The 24955-nt window shown below is 36.9% G+C and overlaps 1 protein-coding gene across 2 annotated transcripts; it reads right to left on the bottom strand.

Moving 5' to 3' along the window:
- Window positions 1-226: 226 nt before the first annotated feature.
- On the bottom strand, window positions 227-14457 carry LOC131318708 (protein ENHANCED DISEASE RESISTANCE 2-like). Of its 2 annotated transcripts, none has more exons than XM_058348646.1 (20): window positions 13958-14457; window positions 11826-11897; window positions 11638-11691; window positions 11440-11555; window positions 10759-10889; window positions 10638-10684; window positions 10455-10555; window positions 7054-7149; window positions 6919-6983; window positions 6767-6838; window positions 5049-5195; window positions 4621-4937; window positions 3747-3810; window positions 3479-3654; window positions 2207-2308; window positions 2049-2099; window positions 1812-1955; window positions 1526-1621; window positions 1255-1356; window positions 227-636 (listed from the first exon to the last, which is right to left on the bottom strand). In XM_058348646.1, the coding sequence occupies exons 1-20, from the start codon at window positions 14108-14110 to the stop codon at window positions 544-546; spliced, it is 2199 nt and encodes a 732-aa protein (XP_058204629.1). In that variant the 5' UTR covers window positions 14111-14457; the 3' UTR covers window positions 227-543. The 2 variants fall into 2 exon arrangements, with proteins under 2 accessions (XP_058204629.1, XP_058204628.1); XM_058348645.1 differs by having other exon boundaries at window positions 11826-11900; window positions 13958-14456.
- Between the last annotated feature and the right edge of the window lie 10498 nt (window positions 14458-24955).

Genomic DNA, 24955 nt, shown 5'->3' with positions numbered 1-24955 from the left:
GGAATAAGGGAAAAAGGGTAGTTGGGGGATTATTTTAATTTTAGGATGGAAACATAACCCCCAAAAGTGGACAGAACAAAAACATAACCTACACTAGGGTGGAGGACCAGTATTTAAGTGCCCCGTAAAAAGTTCTTGTCGCCCAAACCGAGTCTTAGGGTAGTACCGTAATTGGTCTACAAAGTCAATCTGAGGTTGAAACTTCTAATCTGCGACCACATCGAAATTTCACCAATTTAGCAATGTTATTTTATTAAATAATTTCAATTCATTATGATAATTGTACCATACATTACAAAAATTGTACCAATCTCAAATAATAAAAATTGAAGATAAAAGCCACAGCAAGGAAAAAGAGAACTTTACAATTTGAATTCCCCCCACCCAAATCAAAGAATCATCTGACACTGTACATATCTGTCATCTTCACTTTGACCAAAACCTGTACATGAATAGCCTTCACGAGCATCACTTCATCGCTCTTGCCAATCTTATCTGTTTAACAGGAAACTAATAATCCGTCATCTGGTGTAACCAACATGATCATGGTGTTACGACAACCGTTTTCGATATGTCCAGATGATTAAGACGACACATTCCAAGGAGATGTTCTGGGAGCTCTTCTTGTGTGTCGGCCTGGAAAATATATTTTCAGGTTAATACAATAGATATATGTGAAAGGATCCACTTCAAAATGTTGTTTCCCCAACGTATACTAAGACTAACATTCTCTATACAACTCACTTTTTGTAGATAAAAAGTTCACATTTGCCAGATTTCTTAGTATTGGATTCTCCCTTTGTGAAGCATATTTCATTCAAACGTCTCAAAAATTTAAGCAGTTTGGCAATAGACTCAACTTTGTATATTAAACTAACACTTCCCCTCACGTTTGACTATGTCTCGAACGTGGAGAGACAATTAGACTGATCTGCATGAAGTGCACAGACACGAGTATTAGGGGTGATTGTGACCTAGGGGCAAAAGTATGTTGATACCATGGCTCACCTAAGCCCCTCATATTGAAATGTTGTAGGACTATTATGCATTTTCAAACTTGCTTTACTATTTTGAGGCCATCACTATAAATTGTAATTGCCCTTTACCCATTCTAGTTTTTTATCCCACTACCAAAAAATTTGGCATCGCCGCTGAGGCATGACATGAACCCACAATCTCATGAAAACAAGATTCTGAACCCTATGTTGAATGGATCAAGAGTGTATCAAGCCAACAAGGTTATAGTTCGTTTACCTGTATCAAAAATGCCATCTCTATAACAAGATTGTTGAGGTATCCGAGAACAAGACTGACTACGCCCCTTGCCACAGTTGATGACCCCACATCGACCCCAAGCTGAAAATCCCAGGTAGGTTTCCAAGTTTAGCATATCCGACTAGAGTAAGCTAACCATATGATGAATTACCACAAACACATACGAGAGAGAGAGAGAGAGAGAGAGAGAGAGAGAGAGAGAGAGAGAGAGAGAGAGTAATTCACTTCATTTTTTTCAGTTGTACTTTACCTCCAAGTAGTTCTTTCCCCGATGATAATTTATTTCTAGTGCCTGTCCCACCAAGCAAGCTTTCTTCCCCACACTTTGCTTTACTATCCATGATCCCTGCGAGGAAAAAATCACCACCAATGCACAAGACTCGTTGATTCCAAAAATTTAGAAATAATAAAAGCAACAAACTGACAAGTAAAAGAAAAAGGTGAAAAAATTGGTCTCATATTGGACGAACAAAATGAGACTCATAGAGTGACTAGGGCAATTGTTTTATCTCAAACAATAATGATACTACACTGACCTTAGAAATGTACGGTATGAGCTTAAACCTTGAATTTCTATAGGCATCATCTCCATTTACAAAGCGCTCTAGTGTAGGAGTTTCTTCCAAAGGAGTTTTCGTCATGAAATATAGTGCCAGCCCATATGTAGTTGATCCCGGAACCTGATTCGCGAAACATTCTACGCTATAAGTATACTGGTTCCGAATGATCTAATCAAAATCACATGAAAAAGATGGCAACAACAACAATTTCACCTGTATATTAACAATGAGGAAGAACTGAGGTCCACCTTGTGCTGCATATTTCTGCATATATCCAATAGAGGCTTTTTGAGAAGAAATTTTGTTCAGTAATATAAGAATGATTTCTATGAATTCATAATGACAAGAGAGCCACAAGTTTTAGATCAAACCTGAACAATGCCACCAGGACGGCTGCCAAGATCGTCTTCACGTTTGTCAGATCTTATCCAATCTGCGGCAACCATTTGCATCAAGGAGCCTTTTGCCTTAACCTAGACAAAGAAAAAGATTATCTCAGAATCAGAATAGAAAAGCATCAAAGGCATATTTATGAGTATATCATTCGTGAGTATCTTAACCCAGAAGGAGCCGTTTCAATAAATCAATCATACGAGTCAACTTTGAAGATGATAAATGCTGAAACCAGTATCACCTATGAGACTTCGGAAACCACGTGAAACACTCAGAAAAACATAAAATTATCAATTCCATTGCCATTAACCCCTTTGCCTAATGTAGAGGTCAGGGGGGTCAACTTCTTTCGAGAAATTGAAGAAGCTTCAAAAGAAACCTCATGAAAAGGTATTTTTCCTTCTTTGGATTGATTGCAATAAGTATCAAGTTGTTCATTCCCACAGGCAACACCACATGAAGCTTGATCAGTTGAATACCCTGAACTTAGAACTCTAGTACTGCAAGTTTCATACTCTTAACAGATGGCATGACTTTTGAACACTCTCTAGCTTCCATGTTGAACACCCTCCACTTGTATTCCCCACGTTTCCTCGTTTTTGTTGGTACTCTCCACTTCATTCTTGTCATTGCTAGATTGGTAATCAACTTGGCTATTGATCTATTATATTTTTTTATCCATGTGTTGGTTAAAGAGACTGTTAAGTACTACTGGATTTTGTACATATTTGGGTTGTGTAAATGATCAAGAGGCCACGTATTCAAAATAAGAGCATGACCTCTTTTGTCTATAATTTTTTTTTTTTTTTGCATCTTCAAATAATGAAAAAAATGAATTTTGAGTTCAAATTAGAGTTAAAATGATTAATCAGTTTGAGGTGAGTTATGGGAGTTGTTGACAGGTTTTCTTAATGACTGCCCTGACAAGAAATTCTGGAGCCGCCACTGTTCATTCCCATTTCCTCCCAACAGAGTTCTGCCAAACTTCTTTGACAGGGAAATACAAATGATAAATCGAATCAAAATGCAGTACAAATAAGCTCAGGTACATATAAATATGCCCATATGAAGTAGTAGCACTTTCAAAATGCGTTGTAAGTCATGAAATTTAGCACAAGACATAAGCCAAAAATTAGAATTACCATGTATGCCACATGGTATCAACCTTCCATGTTTCACTTTGTAGTGTTTAATTATAGATTTATAAATTTCAATTCTTTCCAACTACACAGATGGAACTCGAGAAGTACCTTCTGATGGTCTTGTAAATAAGTTTCTCCTCGAATTAGAAATGTTGAAGGATCGGCAGTTGTCCAACTGCAGGGCAAATTACAACCTGGGTCTTTTGCAAGAGTGGCCCCATAGCTACAAGAAACATTTTCTTCCCAAGCCACTTCATGTAAGTCCATATAACCCTTCTTCTGAGCTGCATCAATGACAAAACAACAACAAAAATAATTCCATATTGACATTGAGGCATCAACTTAAGATAGCTTTAGTTGCGTTAGCAGCACCCACCAGTAAGACCATGCAACTTTTTCACAAAACCAGCTGCAGATGATAGTCGAGGTTGGTATGCATCCTAAAAGCATAGGAGATAAAAAGTGTCAGCATAGACAATTCTCAAAGACAATAGCAAGCAGTAATTCAAAAGTTATGTGGTCAAGGGTTCAATTACTTCAGTTCACTTTGGAAGTTGAATAAATTAGTAGGTCACATTAAGCAGAAACACCACCAAAAAACCATCAAATGATTACAGAAAGTCAGCAGTATAATCTGAAGTTGACAACTATTTTAAGCAAGTATTGAAGAAAAAATATAAAAGAACCAAAGACAGATTTTCGAAAGACAAAAAGGGTTCTTTCAAATTCCTGTGAAAACATAATGAACCACATCAATTTTCAATGTCACATCAAAACCCCTAACAAGGTGTTCATATGGAGTCAGGAAGGTACTGCGTTACATATATTTGCAGCTATAGTCAACAAAACTATAAATAATTAAAGGGACAGCACATGAACCCAAAAAGTGAACCCTTTCCAAAGAGAGGAAAGAAAATATAGATTCAAAATGTAACACACTATGGGCTGACGGGTTCCCCTTAAAATATATGTGAAACACGATAGATTCTTTACATCTCATTGAGGTCCTTTTGGCTCCAAATCAAATGAAGAGAACGATGAGACCTGAGAGAGCTATAGTGAAAAGAAATTAATAGATGCTTGATTCTTGTTTATATCTACATGTGGGCTCCATTGACTCTGCAGCAAGATTCGACTCATAAATTAGGGAACAATTGGAATCAAGAACTGATAAAAGCCAATCCCAAGTTTGTAAAGTTAGGTTATGCTACATGCACATGTATGAGACAAGTTTGGTGAGTAGTAAGTACTGGATAGTGCAATTTCGGACTCAAATCGGGCAGCCATTCATGCTCGTGGTCATCATCCGATGGCTCAGGAACATCAAAGAACTCATCAGCCGCGTCATTCAGTCCCCGCAGACTTGAAGTCCCAGAAAGGACATTATTCTCTAGCTCAACTTCCATTTTACCCTCTTCTGTATCTATTATCTCTTCAGGCCTTTTAACTTCTGGTTTGACACTCTCATTTTCACTCTGAGTCAATCCACTATCTTTAGTCATTTCCCCATATGAGAATTCATAAGAGTAGTAATTTCCTGCTTTTGCTGTAAACAGCTCCCTTAATGCTGCAAAATATAGAAACACAAAGGTGGCCTCCTTACACAACATATCCCAATCGCAAAAAGTGTTAAATTGAGATTTTTTCTGCCAATCATATTTTCAATTGGGTACAATACCGGAAACTCTCTCTAGCATACGGATAGTTACGGATCTCGCAGAAGCTTTTCTTATATAGGATCTCCAGAACTTCCAATCGATAGAAAGCATGTGTTTGACCACTGACTCTTTCCCTTGGTTTACAGGACGTATGACAAATCCTCCACCTGCATTATATAAAAAAGAATAAACAATGATAAAATTAAAATAAGCAACGGTCTATCAAACAAAAAAATATGTAACATGTCAAAGATTTGTTTAGGAAAGTATAAGAGCATTAGTGTTCTAGGTACAGATAGGACAGTCAAGTTTTTAGAGATGATAACTAATCTAACTCTTGAGACCGAATCATCAACTGGTAGAAAGCAGTCAATCAGCCATTTGAACTTTTGTAAATCATGCTTATCGCCGAGGATTCAACACCTTTTCAAAACAACAAAGCATCTAAATACTATTTTGGCCTTTGATCGCAATCTATCTCACCTAACATATGCTCTACACTAATGTTTTGTATGTTCAGTGTGTTTTTTGTGCAGCACTGGGGTGGTTAATCTTATCCCTACACTGATGTTTTGTATGCTAAGTGAGTTTTTTGTGCAGCACTTGTTCTTTCAATGTCCTTATTCTTCTCAACTTTGGCAGTCTATCCAAAGTAAGGGTAGATTTCTTTGCTCTTTCAATGACTTGGTCACATCATGGAATTTTGATGGTGCAGCAAGGTTCTGGTTCTCAATTCCCATGCTTGGTGGCTAAGCTTTCTTTGGCTGCTTTGATATACCATGTGTGTGCGTGTGGGTTGGTGGGGGACAGAATAGGAGGATCTTTCAGCATTATGGCATAAGTGTGCAGCTATTGGAAGCAACAATGTTGACTGATATAAAGTTCCGTGCTAGTTCTTGGAGAAGAATCAAGAGGACTGATATGAAGTTGACTCTTTGCTCCGCTTAGCTTATCCCAGTTAGTCTAAAGGATGTGAATGTTGTGTGTTAGTTGTTTGTTTTCTGCATTATGATTGGTTGATTGTCTGGATTTCTAGGTAGCAGTGTGCTTGGGAGTGTAGTGATCTGTTTTTAGATGTTGCTCTTTGAGCTGGTTGTGCTGTTTCTGGGGTATGCCCCTGTGCTGCTGTTTGGATTTTGGTTAATAAAATTTATTTTACCAAATAAACAAACGTTTATAGAGCTTCCAAAGAGCAACAATGTGTTGTATGTTGATGCAAAAAGCAAAGTTTATGCTGCAAGTTTGAAGTGTTAACCATTAGGAAAACTCCCACTTGACCTGTGAAATCTTAATAACTCCGTGTACCATTCGTTTTTATGAGATATATGCTAGATCAAGGATTTTCCTCTGAGTCTTTGATGCAATGCATTTACCTCCAACTATCCAATGGATATTGTCCATACCTCACTGTATTTCTGCCACATTTTTTGTTTTTAGTTTCTTTTGCCGTTATTAAGATGATTCTTTGCATACTCCTTAGTGAGGTTTAACGTGTATCTTGTAGTCCAAACACACCTTGTATTCAATTCCTTCAATTTGCAACATTCTATAATGACGAAGAAAATGAGAACTTAAAACCTACATTGTGATATGTAGAAAAGGAACATCAAAATAGAAGATTTGTTCTCAAGCAAGTCAATCTTCTCAAATTTAAGCAACAGTATCAAATGCAAGCAATTGGCATCATAAATAGGTGCAGAGAGGCATTTCAAATTCTCAAACTTAAAGCATACGTTACTTTTAAGGTTGGCTCGGACATAGCCATTTTGTGGCGGGCACTTTCTATGAAACACGGAATGGTAAAGAATTACTGCAACAGAATCAGTAGAACAAAGTTAGCCCCTCCTTATAATGGTTGCCAATTTGTGAATAAGCTTGAAACATTAATACCATATGTGCCGTCATCTTCCCTTCTCCAATAACGTCGCAAGAGTAAATCTCTTCTTTTCATCAACCTGCAAAACATACTCCATAAAATAATGGGACATAACTTAAGTGGCGCAAATAAAGAGCTTAAAATCTGACCATGGCAGCCATTCATTGTTTAACTGCATGTGAATAATCTCTGTGTGGCCATCAAGGTGCTCGACCACGCTAGCTCTGTGGAAACAGAAGTCCCATCTGCAAAAAAAACCATAGTAGTTCAACCTTTGGAATAATAATAGTCCATTATCATGCAAGAAGCCTATCTTGATGGGTTTATGCTTTGAAGAAATCAAATTTGGGGGCGGGCAGCTAAATGAAGGTCCCCAAAACGCTCCAAATCAAGAAAGGGTGTTCCAAAGTTGGGAATTCTCCATAGACGAAACAAACAACTACGGTGGAATGTTTGGTTCCCCAGTGTGAGAAGAGTATGAAGTGCTTTAAACAAAGTACTTATTTTCGACGGACTTTTTCATGTATATCAGTTGGGGGTTGGAAATGCCACCTAGTGTAAAAAATCCAACCTCTTGTTTAGTGAACAGAACTGCTAATTCTTTTCTCTAACATTGGGTGTTGCTCTCCATTCAGAAAGGATATGAATACAAGTTGAAAACTCTCCAAAGACGAAACAAGCAAGTAGGTTGAAATATTTGCTTCTAGATTGTGAGAGGGGCATGAAATGCTTTAAACAAAATAGTTCTTCCTCATACACCATCGTGTAACACCCGTTCCGAGCATGCACGTGCATCGCATATGACATTTAATTTTATGTTGCATAGGTCATGCTAATTGTTACACGTGTTGGGTTATCGTTCACATATCATTCATAAATTGTTTAGCGATACATGATTAAGTTTGAGGGTTTAATTAAGTTAATTAAAAGGGTTTGGTCTTGGTAGGGAGAATGAAGGGTGGAGATGAGTTATGACACATTTAAACCTATACACCCAACCTCATGGGATAATTCTTCCCTAATAAATCTAGCTTCTACCGTATTCTACACCATTCCACACCCCTCCACCGTTTCTTTTGTATCACTTAGGGAGAGAGAGAGAGAGAGAGAGAGAGAGAGAGAGAGAGAGAGAGAGAGAGAGAGAAGAAGAAGAAGAAGAAGAAGAAGAAGAAGAAGAAGAAGAAGATGAAGAGGAGGAAGAGGAATTGGGGAAAATCTAATTGAAGGAAAACCCTATTTTATACCTAATCTATGTTTTGGGTTTTGATCAAACATGTTTATACCTGGATATTCTTGTAGTTTAAATCCTAATTGGTTCATGAGAGAATGGATTTTAACCTAGCAAATTCGTCCATCTTTGGGACATGTCTCAATTCTGTCAATTAAAGCTTGAACTTGACTGAATCTGTCCTGTTCTTAGCGAATTTTTCTTACTGACTTGCCGACCTTGTAATTTTCTGAAATATTTACTGGAGATGGATATGCATGTCTAGTTTATTGGGTAAAATTTTCAGAATTTATTTCAAAGAGGGGAAAAATTTAAAAATCGCGCACCGAACTGCTGCTGTGAAACTCGTATTGCTGACTGCACTGACACAAGTTGGGAAAACAGTCATATCTCCTAGCTCGAGACTCGAAATCACATTTCGCTTGTTTTGCTGAAAACTAGACTCGTAGAGCTTTCCAACGATGCAACCCATGTGCTTTGGTTATGCCTGAGCAATAACAGATTTGCTGTTAAAGTTGACCCAAAATCTGTCTCTGCACCAGTTTTGGTATTTTGTTAAGTTATAGTCGGCCGTAGTAAGGTTACCCGAACTCCGTTTTTTATGAATGGCCTGTCGATTCGAAGAGGAAGAAGTTTACTTTTCAACGGTGTAAGTGAAATTCTTAGAATTCACGATTATGTACTGGATATGGTCAGAACAGTACATGTTGGTCGTGGTCTAAGCCTTATTCTTGAGAATTCTTGTATCAAATTTTATTGAATCATCTTTGGGCATTAAACACATCACCCATCATTTTTATTGCATTGGTCTCATGCAGTATCATACTAGGGATGGAGATTAAAAAGAAGATCATATGCTAGACTTATTGATGCATTTTACTTGCATTTTAACATGAGTTGGAGTATGAAATATACTAAGTGTAGTGTCATTCATATTTTAGGATCGGGGGACGAGTCTCCACCTCAAGGTTGAGAAGGAGGCGTTTCGCTTTTGTTTATTGAATCTCTAAGGTGAGTGTGCTATTTCATTAAAGTGGCTAGCTAAAAATAAACTTATCATTTTTCTGCAAATGTTGGAAATTTTGACGGTAGTGATATGGATCAAGTTGCTTGAAACATGATTTATTTCAAGAGCATGCCATAGTTGTATTGTTGGTTGGAAATGTTTTCTTCTTGATGTACACAAGAAGGGTATAAATTGTCTGTTTGCTGTACACAAACAGAGTATAAATTGTTGGAAGTACCTTGTTCACAGGGTCACGGTACCGTCATAACTCCTGGTTGCGAGGGAAGCAACCCTATGGTTTTTTGAAATATTGTTGCTTATTTAATGGTTTGTGAAAAATAGTATGTTTCTTGCTAAATATGATTAGAAGCATTACTCGATCCATATTTGCTCGTGTAAATTGTTTTATGCTTTTCGCTTGAATGAAATAGTAACACTCACAATCCTTTCAGGTAACTGAAGTAGAGTTTTGGTCCACTACTGGTCTGACAGGCTGTAGGAGAGAGGATGAGGGTCGACTTGGTGTCCTTTTGGCATAGTTCATTTTGTGATATCAATTTTTGGAGAGTTGTCGTACCTTATGTGGAAGCAACTCATCTTGTAAAGTTCTCTTGTAAATTTTATTTTGGAAGACGGTTGTAATATACTTAGTTGATATTGTCTCGCGTTTATGGAATGAATTTCATTAAGGTTGATATTAAGCTTTCATTAAGACTGATTATGTTAATCCTTCTAGAGCGGGTCGTTACAGTCTGTGGTTCTCTTTTTGGAAACAAAAAACCATATGTATGAACAACCTCGCATGTCTTAACTATTGGCTAGATTGGGATCTACGTAGGTTTTTTTTCCTTGGGGGGGGGGGGGGGGGGGGTGGAAGGGATCTATAGAGGTGATAGGCTTATGGAAGTATATATGCGTACTGGACGGCATCATTGCAGCCACATTCAAAGCCTGCAAATCAAATTCAAACCCCAATTCTGGTTACTTCTGCGGTTGCACACCATCAAGATTAACATGTCCAAGCAACTCCTTGAAATGAGTCATATTAACTTGGGATCTAAATTCGACTTGTTCTTTATCCAAGCCCAGCACTTCCAAGTTCCAACAGTAACTTCATGCTTTCCCTCATTGAGAAGCTTCTGCTCCAAAGGGATGAGTACTCTACTCTTATACGAGGGAGCTAAAACGGCAATCTTAGAACCCACCACTAAAATTACCATCACTGTAAGAGTGACCCAGCAACTGTTGGATTACATTCTGGAGTATTAGAATCTAAAAAAGATGAATATATTAGGGGAAGGCTCCAGAAATCTTACTCTGATCTTGATGGACCAAGAGACATAAGAGTGCGGAAAACAGACTCTGACGTTCCATCAACCACGCCAACTGCCATTATTGCTGGATGATCTTCCCAATTCTAGGCATCACATTTGTTTCAGCAACAAAAATAGGCCAAATCGATAATCACTGTCTCCCAAAAAAAGAAAACAGAAACCTACCCTTCCACCAGAATCTCTATTGTTTGCTTCTTTGAATAGCCGTAATCCTGCAGAGCAGAAAAATATATGAATACCTGTGTAATTAGTTACTAGAAAAGCAAATAGGGAACCTAACACTCACCATTTTGACAGCCAAAAATTTTCCACGGAGAAGGTGCAATTACATCAGATGTCATTGCATACATATGCTTGCACGAGGCAGAAGTCCATTCTATCGATTTCTTATGGGCTGCCCTTTTTGACATACTCATTCTGTAGAAACAAAAAAATACAGCTTAGTAGAATGGTTATTCTAGTGGTATTCTGATCTGTTCCTTCAACCATATTAGATATGATAATGGATCAGACTCTGTTGGGTATAAAACTATAACCAGAAGCTGCAGATGTTAAATAAGGATTGAGCTTCTGGAAAAAATATCAGGAACACTTGAAATTGTAGGTTTACATGTGGAAATTGAAACATTGTACAGTTGATTAGCACGATGCTTCAAATTCCAAGATTTTCACTACTGAACTATGGTACCTACTGTTTCCACAGTTCCACTGAACTGAATCAATAGCACCTCCAAAAACTACAAAAAAAAAATCTTCGATGCATGCAGAGGTCAATCTCTAAGCAGTCATGTTGTGTTTATTTCGGTAAGAGGATATCATATCTACGCCATAAGGGCAAGTTGGCATTTTATTTCAAATTACTTCTAAGTTACTTTTACAAGATTAAGAACTGCACAAAGAAGAAAACTCAGAAAGAGAACAGATCAGAACACTTATTTAGACACTATGGTTGCTCAAGTCTACATACCTAAAAGGTTGCCATTTTCTCTTAGAGCAAGCCGCCAAATTCTTTGCTGGGTTTATTGCAGCATCCTGTAACGAACGAATCCATCTAGCTGCTTCTTCCGGACTACTTGCTCCAAACTATACAAAGTTTGAAACTTCAGGGGTTACTACGAAATGATTATGACGTTAAAAGGAAGGCTTGACAAGAGAATTCCCACACCTTGAGCTGATCATTATGATTAGAAGTGTTATAGAGGCTGAAGATGAAGAACACCTGCAATTGCAAACACTGTCATTATTATAAACTAATATAGGAAGCAGTATCACTCTCGGAACCTCCAAAGAGTGTATTTTCATTTCCCAATATATGTCTGGATAACAATAGATACGTGTACTTAAGCTGCTTACTTTTCTGTGAAAGCTCTCTCTCCCATTGTCTGTAACCCGAATGCAGGAGTCAATGATTGCACTTCTTACCGGCTCCTTATATTTAAGAAGAAGAAGAAAGTCCACTTAGCCGATCACTGAACTATGGTAATGATCAATGGAGTTATCGAGTTAATCAAATTACAGAAGTCTTATAAATCATATGATGCAAGTAAATTGACATTTATGATGCAACACCATTCCGGGACATGATTTCCATTTTCAAATGCACGGAAGTCCTTATTGAGCTTCATTCAAGATATCAGGCTATTTCAGTGTCCTTAAGGCTAAGCAAATATATTGTCATATATTATATCCCAAACCATGGATTGAATGCATAGGTTGGTGTATTTTTCCTGCGAATAGTTTTATGAAAAGGAACCAGTATAATCCATAAAGCAACCTGGATTGGCACGAAGGCCAGCTTCAGACTTGGTGAATTCACGTAAATAGCTATTCTTAGACTGTTAAGCGAGTTTCCACTAACAGAGAACCATATTCACAGAATTGAATGCTCAAGCACAACTTAAAGAGGGAGATTGCAATTCAAGTTTCAATCAGTTTAATTTGGTTATTCTAAACATGATGCCTTTTTGGCCTCCCAAGGACCTTTGTAGTATATGTTGATATTTGTGACATGGTGCTCTAAATCTGTTGGATGTGAATAGTTAACTTAACAGCAACATAAACTTCCCAGTTTCTACTCTTTCCATCCCAACGCACATTTTTGGAAACCCTACTGGTCTGTTAGAGAAGCAATGGTTCAACAAGCTCACGATGAGATAATAAAGAATTGATTTCCAAAAGTGTCTCCTCAAAGTACAGTATTGGGCAGATCCATTTGCTTTGATCCAAAAATGTATCCTAGTGCAAAAATACAAATCATAAGATTTGACACCTTGATTGTCCTGAACATAGTACAGACAGCCTTGGGTCACCTGGAAATATAGAGCACCAAAACTTACACAAAATAGCTCATTGTTGTATTTCTGAAATACACGATTAGAAGAAAGAAACAATCCATTTTGTGATTCCTCGTTTTGAGACGTACACGGTCTTACTCTTATAAGCCTAATTACAAAAACCACCGACTACATAACTTTTTCTCCCTTTGCTTTCCTCACATCTTCCACACCATTTTGTCAATTCCCAAAACTCTCCACTCACTTACATAGTCAACGTAATAAGAGACCAAATCACTAAATCACGAAATATGTGTTGCTTTCAAGTGAAAAGAATAGAGAGCTCCAAGTTGCACAATCAGTTGTTCTTTCTCATTTTATAGAAACCACCGAACCTATGAGATTTAGTAAGTCCAAGAGTTTAAACCCCAACCTTAAATACCAGAGATTCGTTCTTTCATTATTGCATGCAGGGGATACCCTAGCACTGTTTACACTCAAAATGTGTTCGGACAATTAAATTAGTGGACTTTCAATATAGTAAGTTGGTCAAGAACTAAACAAAAGTGTGCCGCAGATAACAATCAACGATTTGCAACATGTTTAAAATGAGCGAGTGAAACTTGACCAAAATACCTCAAACCATAGCTCCAGAAAGGGAAAAGCATTTATCTAACAATCAAATTGAGGAAAAAAAAGAAAAGAAGAAGAAATTATTTCCGGCGAGGTGTATTGGCTGTATTGATTGTTCGGTCTCTGTAGGTATTGTCGACTTTTGCCCTTGATGCCTTTTCAATAAATTTATATCTCTTATAAAATAAATTGAAAAGCGATCAAGAACTCCGTCAACAATAAATTAGCCCACAATGTCAGCACACAGAACCAATTAAGCCATAAAATTTCAAACCAAAAACAAATAAAGAGGGTAAAAAGAAGGAAGAGCTAATCATAAATAAACCAATTGCAACCCAATGATTGTTATCACAAAAATCTTAAACAAGCAATCCAACAACAACAACAACATAAAACTCAATCATACGAAAACAATTAGGAATAAATAGAACAATGAGAGACAGACGCACATGCATAATACTTATATGTGTGTGTGTGTGTGTGTGTGTGTGTATATATATATATATGCATATATACACATGTATAATTGGAAAGAAACTCCAAAGAAGAAAGAGAAACAAATGAGAAAATTTTATTTACCTCCATATCCGAATTGGGTTTGGATTTGAAGCTTTTGAGGCAGTTATCCTCGAGAATGAAATACCTTTTACGTGAATATTGCAACCCAAATCGGTTGAACCGAATGAGGTAAAGCCACCCCTCCATTTTCCCATCAACTTGTGGCATACCCATTTCAAGAAATCAATCAGACCCACCTTTTTTATTCCCCAAATGTGCTTATATATATATATATATATATCAAAATAACATATTCCAATCCATTGAATAAGTTTTTCAATTTGCACAAGGCTTCAAGGGCCCAGAGGTTACCATTCCAAATATGATTGTATATAATATATATTCGTATATAGTGATATATATATATATCTCTGTGTACAAGGAAACTTTATTGGGGAGGGAAGAAGAAGATGATCCTCTGATCCCACCTAAGGGAGTCAGAGAATCAATCAATATTTTCTTGCAATGTTCTTGTTTTGTTTTTTTACTACCCTTTTTCAGGTTCCCCACCTCTGACAAATCACCACTTTTGTATATGTATGAGACAGAGGGAGGTTGAAAAGGCAGCTCCCTAGTGTAAAACTACTAAATTGCCCTTTTCTGTTTTATTAACCTAAAAATAGAAGACAAAATTCCGGAATAGGAGAAGCTGCCAAGCATGCTTGCCAGCGGTGCTAAGCAGCCCATCTAGTCACTCATCTTGACATCATCAACAACTTGAATTTAATTCAAATGCGTTAAAATCTGGATTGTCCGTTGTTTAAATTAAGATCCAAGCCGTCGATTGCTGAGATAAGCGACCTCTCTAATTTTTTAGGTCTCCAAGTCCCAAAATTCTTACTTTTTAAGGTCTCTTATTTTCAACACATGGGACATTTTGACAATCATTGGTTCCTCTTGAACCCTTCATCCTATGCCTATTTCTTCGTTGGTCCATATTATTTAAAGGTTGAGTTTAAATTCTAGTTCTATAACTTCAAAAAAATAACATTCATTAACCCTCTCTTATACGTTTAGATAAGTCTTGTTGCGTGACAAACTATGGATGTATCAAATCAACTCTATCTAGCGAGCACAAAATGTTCTTAACCCAATACATCATAGCTTCCTTTACAATTAAATGCAACCATCATTAATATGATTCAAATATTGATATTTTTGTGTAGGGGTCATGTTAAAAAAAAAAACCCTTTTCTATTTTTATTTCTTTGATTAATATACAACTTGCTTCTTGAATGCATTGGTTTAATAAGCTTTAACTTTGCTTTCTGGATATTTTCATATTAATTCGTAGTCGGTTTGATAGGCAAGTAATCAAAAACAATATATAATTTTTAAATGGTTAATATTCAAACTAATGCAATTATACGTCATGTGAAAGGGCAATACGGTAATATTTGGTGCGATTTTTTTCTGTTCATTTGTCCATGCCAATTTATTTGTCTCTCTCCTTACATCATCATAGATTCATCCATTGACCGCAACCTTAGTTGCATATATGGTTGCAAGCTGCACCATAAATTCGAATGCTCTTCCAAAGTTATTTTGCATAAGTTTTCACTTGTGAGAAGGATGGCTCAAAATTTTTTGCTCTTACCAGAACTCTGAGAGTCAAGTTAGATCGATATTTGTGGTTGTTAGATGTTAAATTATCGGCCCTCCTTGCAACTTGATCGAGTTAATCTTTTGGGTTTTTTTTTTTTTTTTTTGGGTGTGTTTCTTAATTGTTTTAGTTGTTTTTACCGTTTTAGACATACGAACCTTATAGTTTGTATTAAGTTGTAATCAAGATAAATTACGTTACTTTGTTTCCAAGAAAAAAGAGTTGTTGAATAAATAATAGAACCAACTGAGGCTAGTTTAGTTGGCTAGGACTCTTGTATCTCACTAAGCTGTCAGGATTTCGAGTCTCCTCACCTGCATGTGGATGTTCTTCCCTTAGATGGTTTTTCCTTTCTTTTTTTGGTTTTTACCATATAATGGGTTTATTTCTCGTATTGATTGAGTTGTTGGGCTTGGTTGTCTTGTGGAGACGTGGACTCTTACAATTCATGTAGTGTTCCGGGTTTGTATTACATATTTCATATTTGATGTAAAAAAATCTCTCCTATCGATTGAAAAAAAGAAGAAATGAATTAAGAATAGAAAAAGATTACGTACACTGGTATCATTGTCTATTGTCGATCATGATTGATTAATTGTTAGTAAATCAGATTCTGGTTTACACACATGCAATTATATATCTAGTACTAGTAATTTAGGATTAGGAAGGAACTTCAGTTTATTGGTCGGTTAGGAGAGAAACTTAACTGCCTTCGGTCGAGGGATTATATTACTGTATGTTTTTTTGCTTAAAAATAACGTTTCTGGGATGTGGGGCCATCCAAGTGGATGGTTTCCACTGTATTTGATTCCTTATTCCTTTCAAAGTTTGCCGATTGAAAATCTTGCCGTTGTACTTTCTCTTTCAAAAGTCAGGGATGATTATACCATTAAGTTATCACAAAAATCAAATAGGGTTAACTCAATTAGCCAAGACTTCGGCATCTCACACGGAGGTCAAGAGTTTAAATTTCTTCACCTATATATGGGTGTTATTCTCCTTGTATTTGCTGACATTATTTCTCCCCTTAATAAGATTTTGGTTTGAGCTTGTAGTAATTGTAAACCTATTTCTAGTTGATGATACTTTTTTATTTTTTCTCGGCAAAAGCTAGAATTATAGTAGAATACTAAAATTATCATCTCAGAGGAATTGAACTCCTGAACTTAGTTCAAGCTCATACGAGAAGTTGAGAGTTCGACTCTTATTTGCGTGCTATATGGACTTGGTTCATACGGGAATTTGTTTCAATTTAAATTGAGACCCACCTAGTGGACGTTTGGATTAATTTAAAATTAGTTGGTCCCTTAAACCACATACGGAGTTTTAGAAAAAGACACACAAAAGAAAAAGGGTTAGGAAAAATGAGGGAAAGATGCATAAGGGGGTGCTCTGATTCTAACCACTATAAAATCGTGTTAATGGATAATGCTTCAAAAGTTAATCATTAAACAAACTTTAGTAAATTTTAATGTGGCCATTTCTCTCTAATGATTTTTGCACTTTACTTTTTTATAAATGCATTCTAAAGTTTGTCCTTGAGTACTTAAAATTACACACCATACAAGTACTAAAAACTAAATTTTGAAGTGAATTTACAAAAAATTGGAGTGCAAAAAATCATTTTCATTCTCTCTAATAATTAATGAGGTAATTTGAAGCCAAAACATCTATACTTATGTACTATATACTATAAGAATGTAGTTACCTAAAATATAACGAAACTCTCTCCTTAACTCTCTCTCCTACATGAATTTTTCTCATTTTTCATCTTTTTATTCATTATTATTCTATACTTTTTACAAAAGTTCATAGCAAATACTCTTTGAAACCTATCTTTTTTATTCATTTCTTTGAATTTTCTTAGTTTTTTTTCGAGAAAAGTGAGTAAATTCTAAGAGTCATACAAGCCGATCCACTGATGTACAAGGACAGCAAGAAAAAAGTTCTCACAGATATTATTTTCCCGTCCTTGTGCATCAAACGGATAGGATGCTAGTACTAGATAGATGAATGTTACCCCGCATCTCAACAAAACTAGAGTTCTCAGATAGACGCTTTGTATACTTCTTGTTCTTGTCCGCCGCAGGCACGGAGTCAAGAATTTAACTACACGTGAACGACCATGTATGCGAGACCAAAAATAATGTACTTTTTCTGTTAAATTGTTTTCTTGTCAAAGTGTCCAACCTAATGATCCAAAAAGCAAAAATTGTCTAACCTACGCTAACATTACTTCCAACTCTCTCTCTTTCTCTCTCTCTCTCTCTCTCTCTCTCTCTCAATCAATAGTCAGATTGGCATATTAGCACAAAGTGAAGAGAGAGATTTTTCCGGTCAAAAAAAGAGAGAGATTCTAAGATATCCTGTTTGCAGTTAAATGTTAGCGTTGTCGGCATAGCCCTGAGCCAGTCGCGGCTCCAAAAATTTAGAGAAAGGTGTTCAGAAATTTCAATTGTCTCTAAAAATCACAACTATATATACATAAAAGTTTATCTATTACTTGGGTTATACATTGGATAGAATTTGCGAGTGATTTTTGGATTGCGTGTTCAAATATTTTTGGATAAGGTGTTCAAGAGAAGAGCTAAATTAAAATAAAACTAAAATATTACAAGTATTCTAGGATTAAAAAAAAAAAAAAATGGGTGCGCAAGTGACCACCCTTGGCAAAGGGTGGAGCCCCCAATGGGCGGAGCCAAGATTTGGCTAGGGGATGACACTTTTCGATGAAAGTCCACTAATAATTGTTGCATGTTATTCGTAAAAATACGAAGGAAAAGTGTACTGTAAAATCAGGTTTGTCTTGAATTGAATTTTTTTGTTGGAAAAAAAAAAAGGGTTTTTGATTCAACTATCTCGTGGTCTTTAAATGAACATTATAGATAGGTTATTGATATGATCCACACCGTTTATTACTTTATTTCAATTGCTATTTTTTCATTAGTTGTGTACAAAATAAGTTGTTTAAGTATCGATAAGTACCAAATTGACTTCTGTTGGTATAAAGAAAAATTGTTTTGCGGAATCGAGGGTGGACCCCCCACTTACCTCCGCATCAAATTTTTGTGAATTATTGGTTTGTCTCGACGAAAGAATTCGAAAAAGTAAAAACTTATGACTTTTACCTTCTTGTTTTTGAAAATATCTAAAATTTAGCACTTTTAGCCCATAAAAAAATTTGAAGCAAAACTAAAAAATGTGAAAATTTTGAATAGGGACAAAACAAAAAAAAGCCTCAAGCTGTTTTTAAGAAACTTTTGAAAATAAATACCCATTTGGCGAACGAAGTCCAATGACACTATTAGCTTTTTAAGTGTCTGGGTCAATTTACGTGCACCTCAAGTGATCCCAACTTTGTTTGCATTCTTGTAAATTTATAAGTCTGGAACTTATTTCAGTATTTTTTATTTTTCGTAACTTTTTGTTTAGTTTTGTCATAATTTTTTTGTTAATCGTTATCTCAAAGCGACGAATCGGAAAAGTATAAAAATATGGATTGATGTTAACAAAATTTAAATAAGACGGCATTTTAAACAAATAAAACAGTTATTTCATACTTGTTTGCATCTCTAGTGAACTTTTTTTGCTTTGGTCATAATTTTATATTTTTCAGACTCCTTTTTCCGATATGGATGATTAATCCAAAAAATATCAATCGAATCTAACAAATTTAAAAAAAAAAAACCGAACAATATACACAAAACGAAAAAGAAAAAGAAATTTACAGAAATGGAGCGTAAAGACTCGAACAATGCCCGGGCACAAAGTTCACGAAACGTCTACACTCAACATACTACTGGCAGTCGGGTCAGTTGGTCATCAATTGATTCCGGGATGTAGTAATCCGTTTTGGGGAAGGGGGCACTTGGGTCTTATTAATAATTTTAAAGTCAAAGAGCTAGCTAGCAAGCTCCGTTCCAGAAATTTTTTTAAAAAATAAGTAGTTTATTTCACATTTTCAAACTCAAAAATAATGTAAATAAAAAATAAATTTTATTTTTTTGAACTGTATTAAAGATCTTGATGAGATCTATTAAACAAGATCCATAATGGTAGGAAAATTATTTGCGTAAACACATTATTTTTAAGCTTGAAATTGCCTTCTTAAAAAATAAGTACTTATTTTACGTTTCGGAACGGGGGATTGTTTTGAGTGGAGGAAGCCCCTAATTGAGGTGTTACTGTATTTCCTAAGGAGATCATTCCGAAAATTTTATCCTTACATGTGCCTAGAGTACTTAAGGAGAGGGATGAGTTCTATTACTATAGGTCGGGTTCTACGGATGATAAGTTATAGTGTTAAGTTTAATCTTAAATGGGGCAACCTTAGGAGAGAAGGGGATTGCATGTGATATATGGAGGAAGAATTGGGGCCTCAATTTACCTCCGAAATTTGCTTTGTTTATTTGGAATTAAGGTGATTCATAGGATTTTGCCGGTGAAGCAAGTGCTGGCTCGGCGGGGTATGGCGGGGAGTGATTTGTATGGAATTTAGTGGAAAGAATAAAACTGAATCAAGAACACATCAAGGAGAGAGAGAGAGAGAGAGAGAGAGAGAGAGAGAGAGAGAGAGAGAGAGAGAATTCCCCAATTTCATTTCTGTTTTCTTGATCGATACAAACAAGGGCAAAGCCCTCTTTATACATCGTTCCACATCAACTGACTACAAATTCTGTTTACAACAAACTAACCACTCTACTAACTAACAGATTAATCCCTTAATACAGCTAATGTGGATACTGAAGTGGAGCTTGGATCAGCTGTGATCAAATCCCTTGAACTAGACTCCTTTACACCCCCCTTCAAACTTATGGGAGGATTTCCAACCATAAGTTTGGACTTCAACAGTTGAAACCTGGAAATAGACAGAGGCTTAGTGAAAATATCAGCAATCTGAGCCTCGGAACTGATATGATACAAGATAATGTGATGATTCAAAACTTGTTCTCTGATAAAATGATAGTCAATTTCAATGTGCTTAGTCCTCGAATGAAACACAAGGTTGCAAGCAAGAGTGATAGCAGATTTATTGTCACACCACAAGACATGAGGTGTAGAAGACGGAATGAGAAGTTCAGAAAACAATTGCTGCAACCAAACCAAGTCACTTGCTGTTTGTGCCATGGCCCTATACTCTGCCTCAATAGAAGAACGAGCCACGGTATGCTGTTTCTTAGCACACCATGAGACCAAGTTGTGTCCCATGAAGACACCAAAACCTGTGGTGGATCTTCTGTCCATAGGGTCCCCTACCCAATCTGCATCAGCAAAAGCTGTGAGAGAGAATGGCCCTGGAACAAAAGTCAACCCTTGATGAAAAATCCCTTAAAACCTTAGAATACGTTTTACTGCCATAAAATGACTCAGCTTGGGAGCATGCATATGCTGACATGCGACATTAACAGAAAAAGAAAGCTTAGGTCTGGTTAGAGTCAAGTATTGCAAAGAACCAACCAAAGTTCTGTATAATTGAACATCCGAAAAAGGAAAATCATTATCTGGAATCCCAGGTTTGACAGAGGCAGGAGACTCAGAACTCTTACAATCTGTCATTCCAGCTTTTGCAAGCAAATCTGTGGCATATTTGGACTGAGATAGAAATAAACCAGCAATAGTTCTGAGCACCTCAATACCCAGAAAATAATGCAGAGAACCCAAATCCTTCATAACGAACTTTTGACTAAGTTGAAGAATAAGAGATTGAATGAAAGAGGAATCACTTCCAGTGATGACTATCATCCACATAGATCAAAACCAAAGTAATATCAGACTTTTGTGTAAAAATAAACAAGGAAGTATCTGCCTTGCTAGGATGAAAACCAAGTTTCACAAGATAACTGGAGAATATAGCATACCATGCCCTTGGAGCCTGTCTCAAGCCATATAATGCTTTGGAAAGTTTACACACATACTCAGGATGTGTTGAGTCCTTATACCCCAGAGGTTGCCTCATATACACATCCTCAGAAATCAGACCATGAAGGAAAGCATTTGAAACATCTAATTGCCGTAAAGACCAACCGTTATGAACTGCCAAACTTAGAATAACCCTGAGAGTAGGTTGTTTAATAACAGGACTAAAGGTTTCAGAAAAGTCCATCCCTTCAGCTTGTTGATTACCATTAGCCACCAACCTAGCTTTGTATCTGGCCACTGTCCCATCAGAATGTTTCTTGATTTTATAAATCCATTGGCATCCAATAACATTGCCATGAGAAGGAGGTGGAACAAGGACCTTAGTACCTTGTTTCACTAAGGCCTCATACTCCTCAGCCATTGCTTTTTGCCACACATAATGAGAAACAGCCTCAGAAAAATGTTTGGGTTCTGTGGTAGGTAAAGAAGGAGAGGTAGAAGTAGAAGTAAACAAAGTAAATGGTTGTTTAGGCTTAAAAATGCCACTCTGAGACCTAGTGGCGGAGATGAAACAGAAGAAATAGGAACACATGAAGAAGCACCAGAAATATGAGTAGAAGCAGAAGGAGAGGGAGAAGAAGAAAGAGAAGAAGAATAAGAAAAGTCAGAAATAGAAGAAACAGGTAAGGGAACAGAAATAGGGACAATGATGGGAGCTGACTCAGAGATAGGAACAGGTGTAGGTATAGAGGGAACTGAATCAAGATGAGACAAAGAAGGTGGATTTACAGGAATGATTATATCTGAAAAAGAGGTAAGTGGGATAGAGAAGTGACTTAATGGTTGCTCAGTATCTTGTGTAGAAGGAAAAGAAGTAAGAAAAGAACAATAAGGAAATTGATCTTCAAAGAATCTCACGTGTCTAGACACATATACTCTGTTAGTATGAGGATCAAAACAACGATAGCCTTTGGAAGTTGTACAATACCCCAGAAAAACACAAGTAGAAGATTTATGAATGAATTTATGTGAATGAAAAGGTTTAAGCCAAGGAAAGCAAGCACAACCAAAAGGTTTTAGAGAAAGATAATCAGGTTTAGTGTGAAATAAAAGAGCATGAGGGACTTGAAACTGTAAAGAAGAATGAGGAAGCCTATTAGCTAAAAATACAGTAGTGTTCAAAGCTTCAAACCAAAATTTAGCAGGCATTCCAGCTTGATCAAGAAGAGTTAAGGTTGTGTCCATTAAATGCCTATGTTTTCTCTCCACAACACCATTTTGTTCAAGTGTGTGAGGGCAAGATGTTTAATGAATGATACCACTGTTAAGAAACAGATCAATCAAATAGTGGTTGACAAATTCTCCTCCATTATCTGATCTAACAGTCTTAATATGTGTATTAAACTGGGTGTGAACATAAGCTTTGAACTGTGCAAGAGTAGTTTTGACATCAGACTTATAGAATAAGGGAAACAATCAGGAATATCTTGTGCAATCATCAATGATTAGCAGATAATATCTATACCCTTTAACAGAAGAAATGGGTGCAGGACCCCACACATCTGTGTGAACAAGATCAAAAGGCAAAGTAGACTTAGTTGTAGAAATAGGAAAAGCCAACTTGTGACTCTTGACTTTATTACAACTATAACACTGAACATCAAGAGATCCAGTTACAGGTATGTCAAACTGCTTAACTAAAGACTGAAAAAGAGGAATACTAGGATGACCAAGCTTCCTATGCCACAATGTAGCAGAAGAAGTGGACACAGTTTTATTAAGATGAAACACAGAAGGAACCTGAGATGACTCAGATTCAAAGCAACTTTGGATAGGATAGAGGCCCTTGTGGCATGGCCCTTTGAACAGAATTTGATGAGTAAGATTGTCCTGAATGACATAGCCAGAAGAGTTGAAAGTTAGAGAACAATTATTGTCTTTTGCAAACTGAAAAACAGAAAGGAGATTATGTGTGATGGCAGGAGTATGTAGTATATTAGTGAGCTGAAAATGAGTCTTTGGTGTGGATAAGATACCAGTACCAGAACAAGAAACAGAGAGTGTATTACCATTGCCAACTAGCACTCCCGCTCCTGCTGTGTAATTCTGAGGTTGCTGTATGTTGTGAAGATCAGAAGTAACATGATTAGTAGCCCCACTATCCAGGAACCAATTCTGTGCAGGAGCTGTGTTTGGCATGTCATTCATACTGGGTGAACCAGGAATATAACAGGCTGCCAAAGCTGAAGGTGGTGCTGAGCCAGTAGAAGAGAACTGACTGATACCCTTCACCATATCCAGAAACAGCACCAGGTCCAGGTGAGATTAAGGGAGATTGCAATGAACTTGGTGAAGCAAAAGGCATTGAGACTTGTGGAGGCACTGGAAAAGAAGATGAAACCACAGGTCGCCACATGGAAACATTTTGATAACCAGAAGAAATTTGATAACCAGGAGATGGAGGCATCTGAAATCCATTAAAACCAGATGGCATACTAGCCCCTGCAAAACCAGATGGCATACCAGCACCAGTAAAACCAGGAGGTGGAAATCCAGAAATTTGAGTGTTTCTGTAGTAGCATGTACGAGCTGAGTGATTGTCTTTGCCACATATCTGGCATGCTGGCCTAGGAAAAGAAACAAAACCTTGTCCTCTTGGCCTGTTTCTATTGTTATGATTAAACCTAGGAGTTGACTGTGGAAAGTATGTGGGAGATTGACCAAAAGCAGGTTGAAACATAGGTACTGAAGAAGCTTGAGGTTGAAAGGACTGTAAAGCATGTGGTGGTGTAGGCAGGATACGTGAAGTTTGGACAGAGTTTGAACCAATGTTGCCAACAGTTGGTGACACAGAGCCCTGAGTAGAACTACTCACACCAGAAATATTCAGATCTTGTAATTTCTCAGTAGTCAGAAACACACTACTAACCCCATTTTCCACCTTATTCTTGCCTTTTCGTGTCTGATGTTCTTCTGCTTTCAAGATAGACACGAGTTCATGAAATTTGAGATCTCGATGAGTTCTCAGAGTTTGTTTTAATAAACTAAACTCTTCTTCTGGTAAACCATTGATAGCATGAAACACCATGCCATCATCATCTACCTCATATCCTACAGCACTCAACTTTTGTGCACAAACTTTTATATCATCAATGTTTACCCATTGATTCAGTCTTTGTGAAATTAAAAAGCGTGCGTTTGAGCTCATGTAGATTTGACCTAGAAAGAGAATTGAAACGATTCTCCAAACTGTTCCACACATCTGACGCATGTTCTAACCCTAGAATTAGAGGCAATGTTGAAGACGACAGCGTAGCAGTCAGGCAAGATAGTAACTGATTATCAATAAGTGTCCAAGTAAGAAACGCAGGATTTGTTACCAAATTGTTGCTTGAATCTCTGATCTGTGTAGGCGGTGGACCCACGATGCCGCGAACATACTCAATGAAACCATTTGCCCTCAAAGCATTCAACACCTGAGTTTTCCAGAGAAGAAAGTTCTCAGCATTCAACTTGATTGTGACGAGAGAGTGAAAATTTGACACCAGAAATGCTAG

The sequence above is a fragment of the Rhododendron vialii genome, chromosome 3a, assembly GCF_030253575.1.
Source record: "Rhododendron vialii isolate Sample 1 chromosome 3a, ASM3025357v1".
In the NCBI taxonomy this organism is placed as follows: Eukaryota; Viridiplantae; Streptophyta; class Magnoliopsida; order Ericales; family Ericaceae; genus Rhododendron; species Rhododendron vialii.
The sequence above is the reverse complement of the archived record's forward strand: the minus strand, read 5'-3'. Positions and strand labels throughout refer to the sequence as shown.

Coding starts and splice junctions, on each gene's coding strand:
- LOC131318708 (XM_058348645.1), bottom strand. CDS start 14,110: ATGGGTATGCCACAAGTTGATGGGAAAATGGAGGGGTGGCTTTACCTC. Junction 11,556..11,637: donor ATCATAATGATCAGCTCAAG/GTGTGGGAATTC, acceptor AACTTTGTATAG/TTTGGAGCAAGTAGTCCGGA. Junction 6,984..7,053: donor AACAATGAATGGCTGCCATG/GTCAGATTTTAA, acceptor TATGTTTTGCAG/GTTGATGAAAAGAAGAGATT.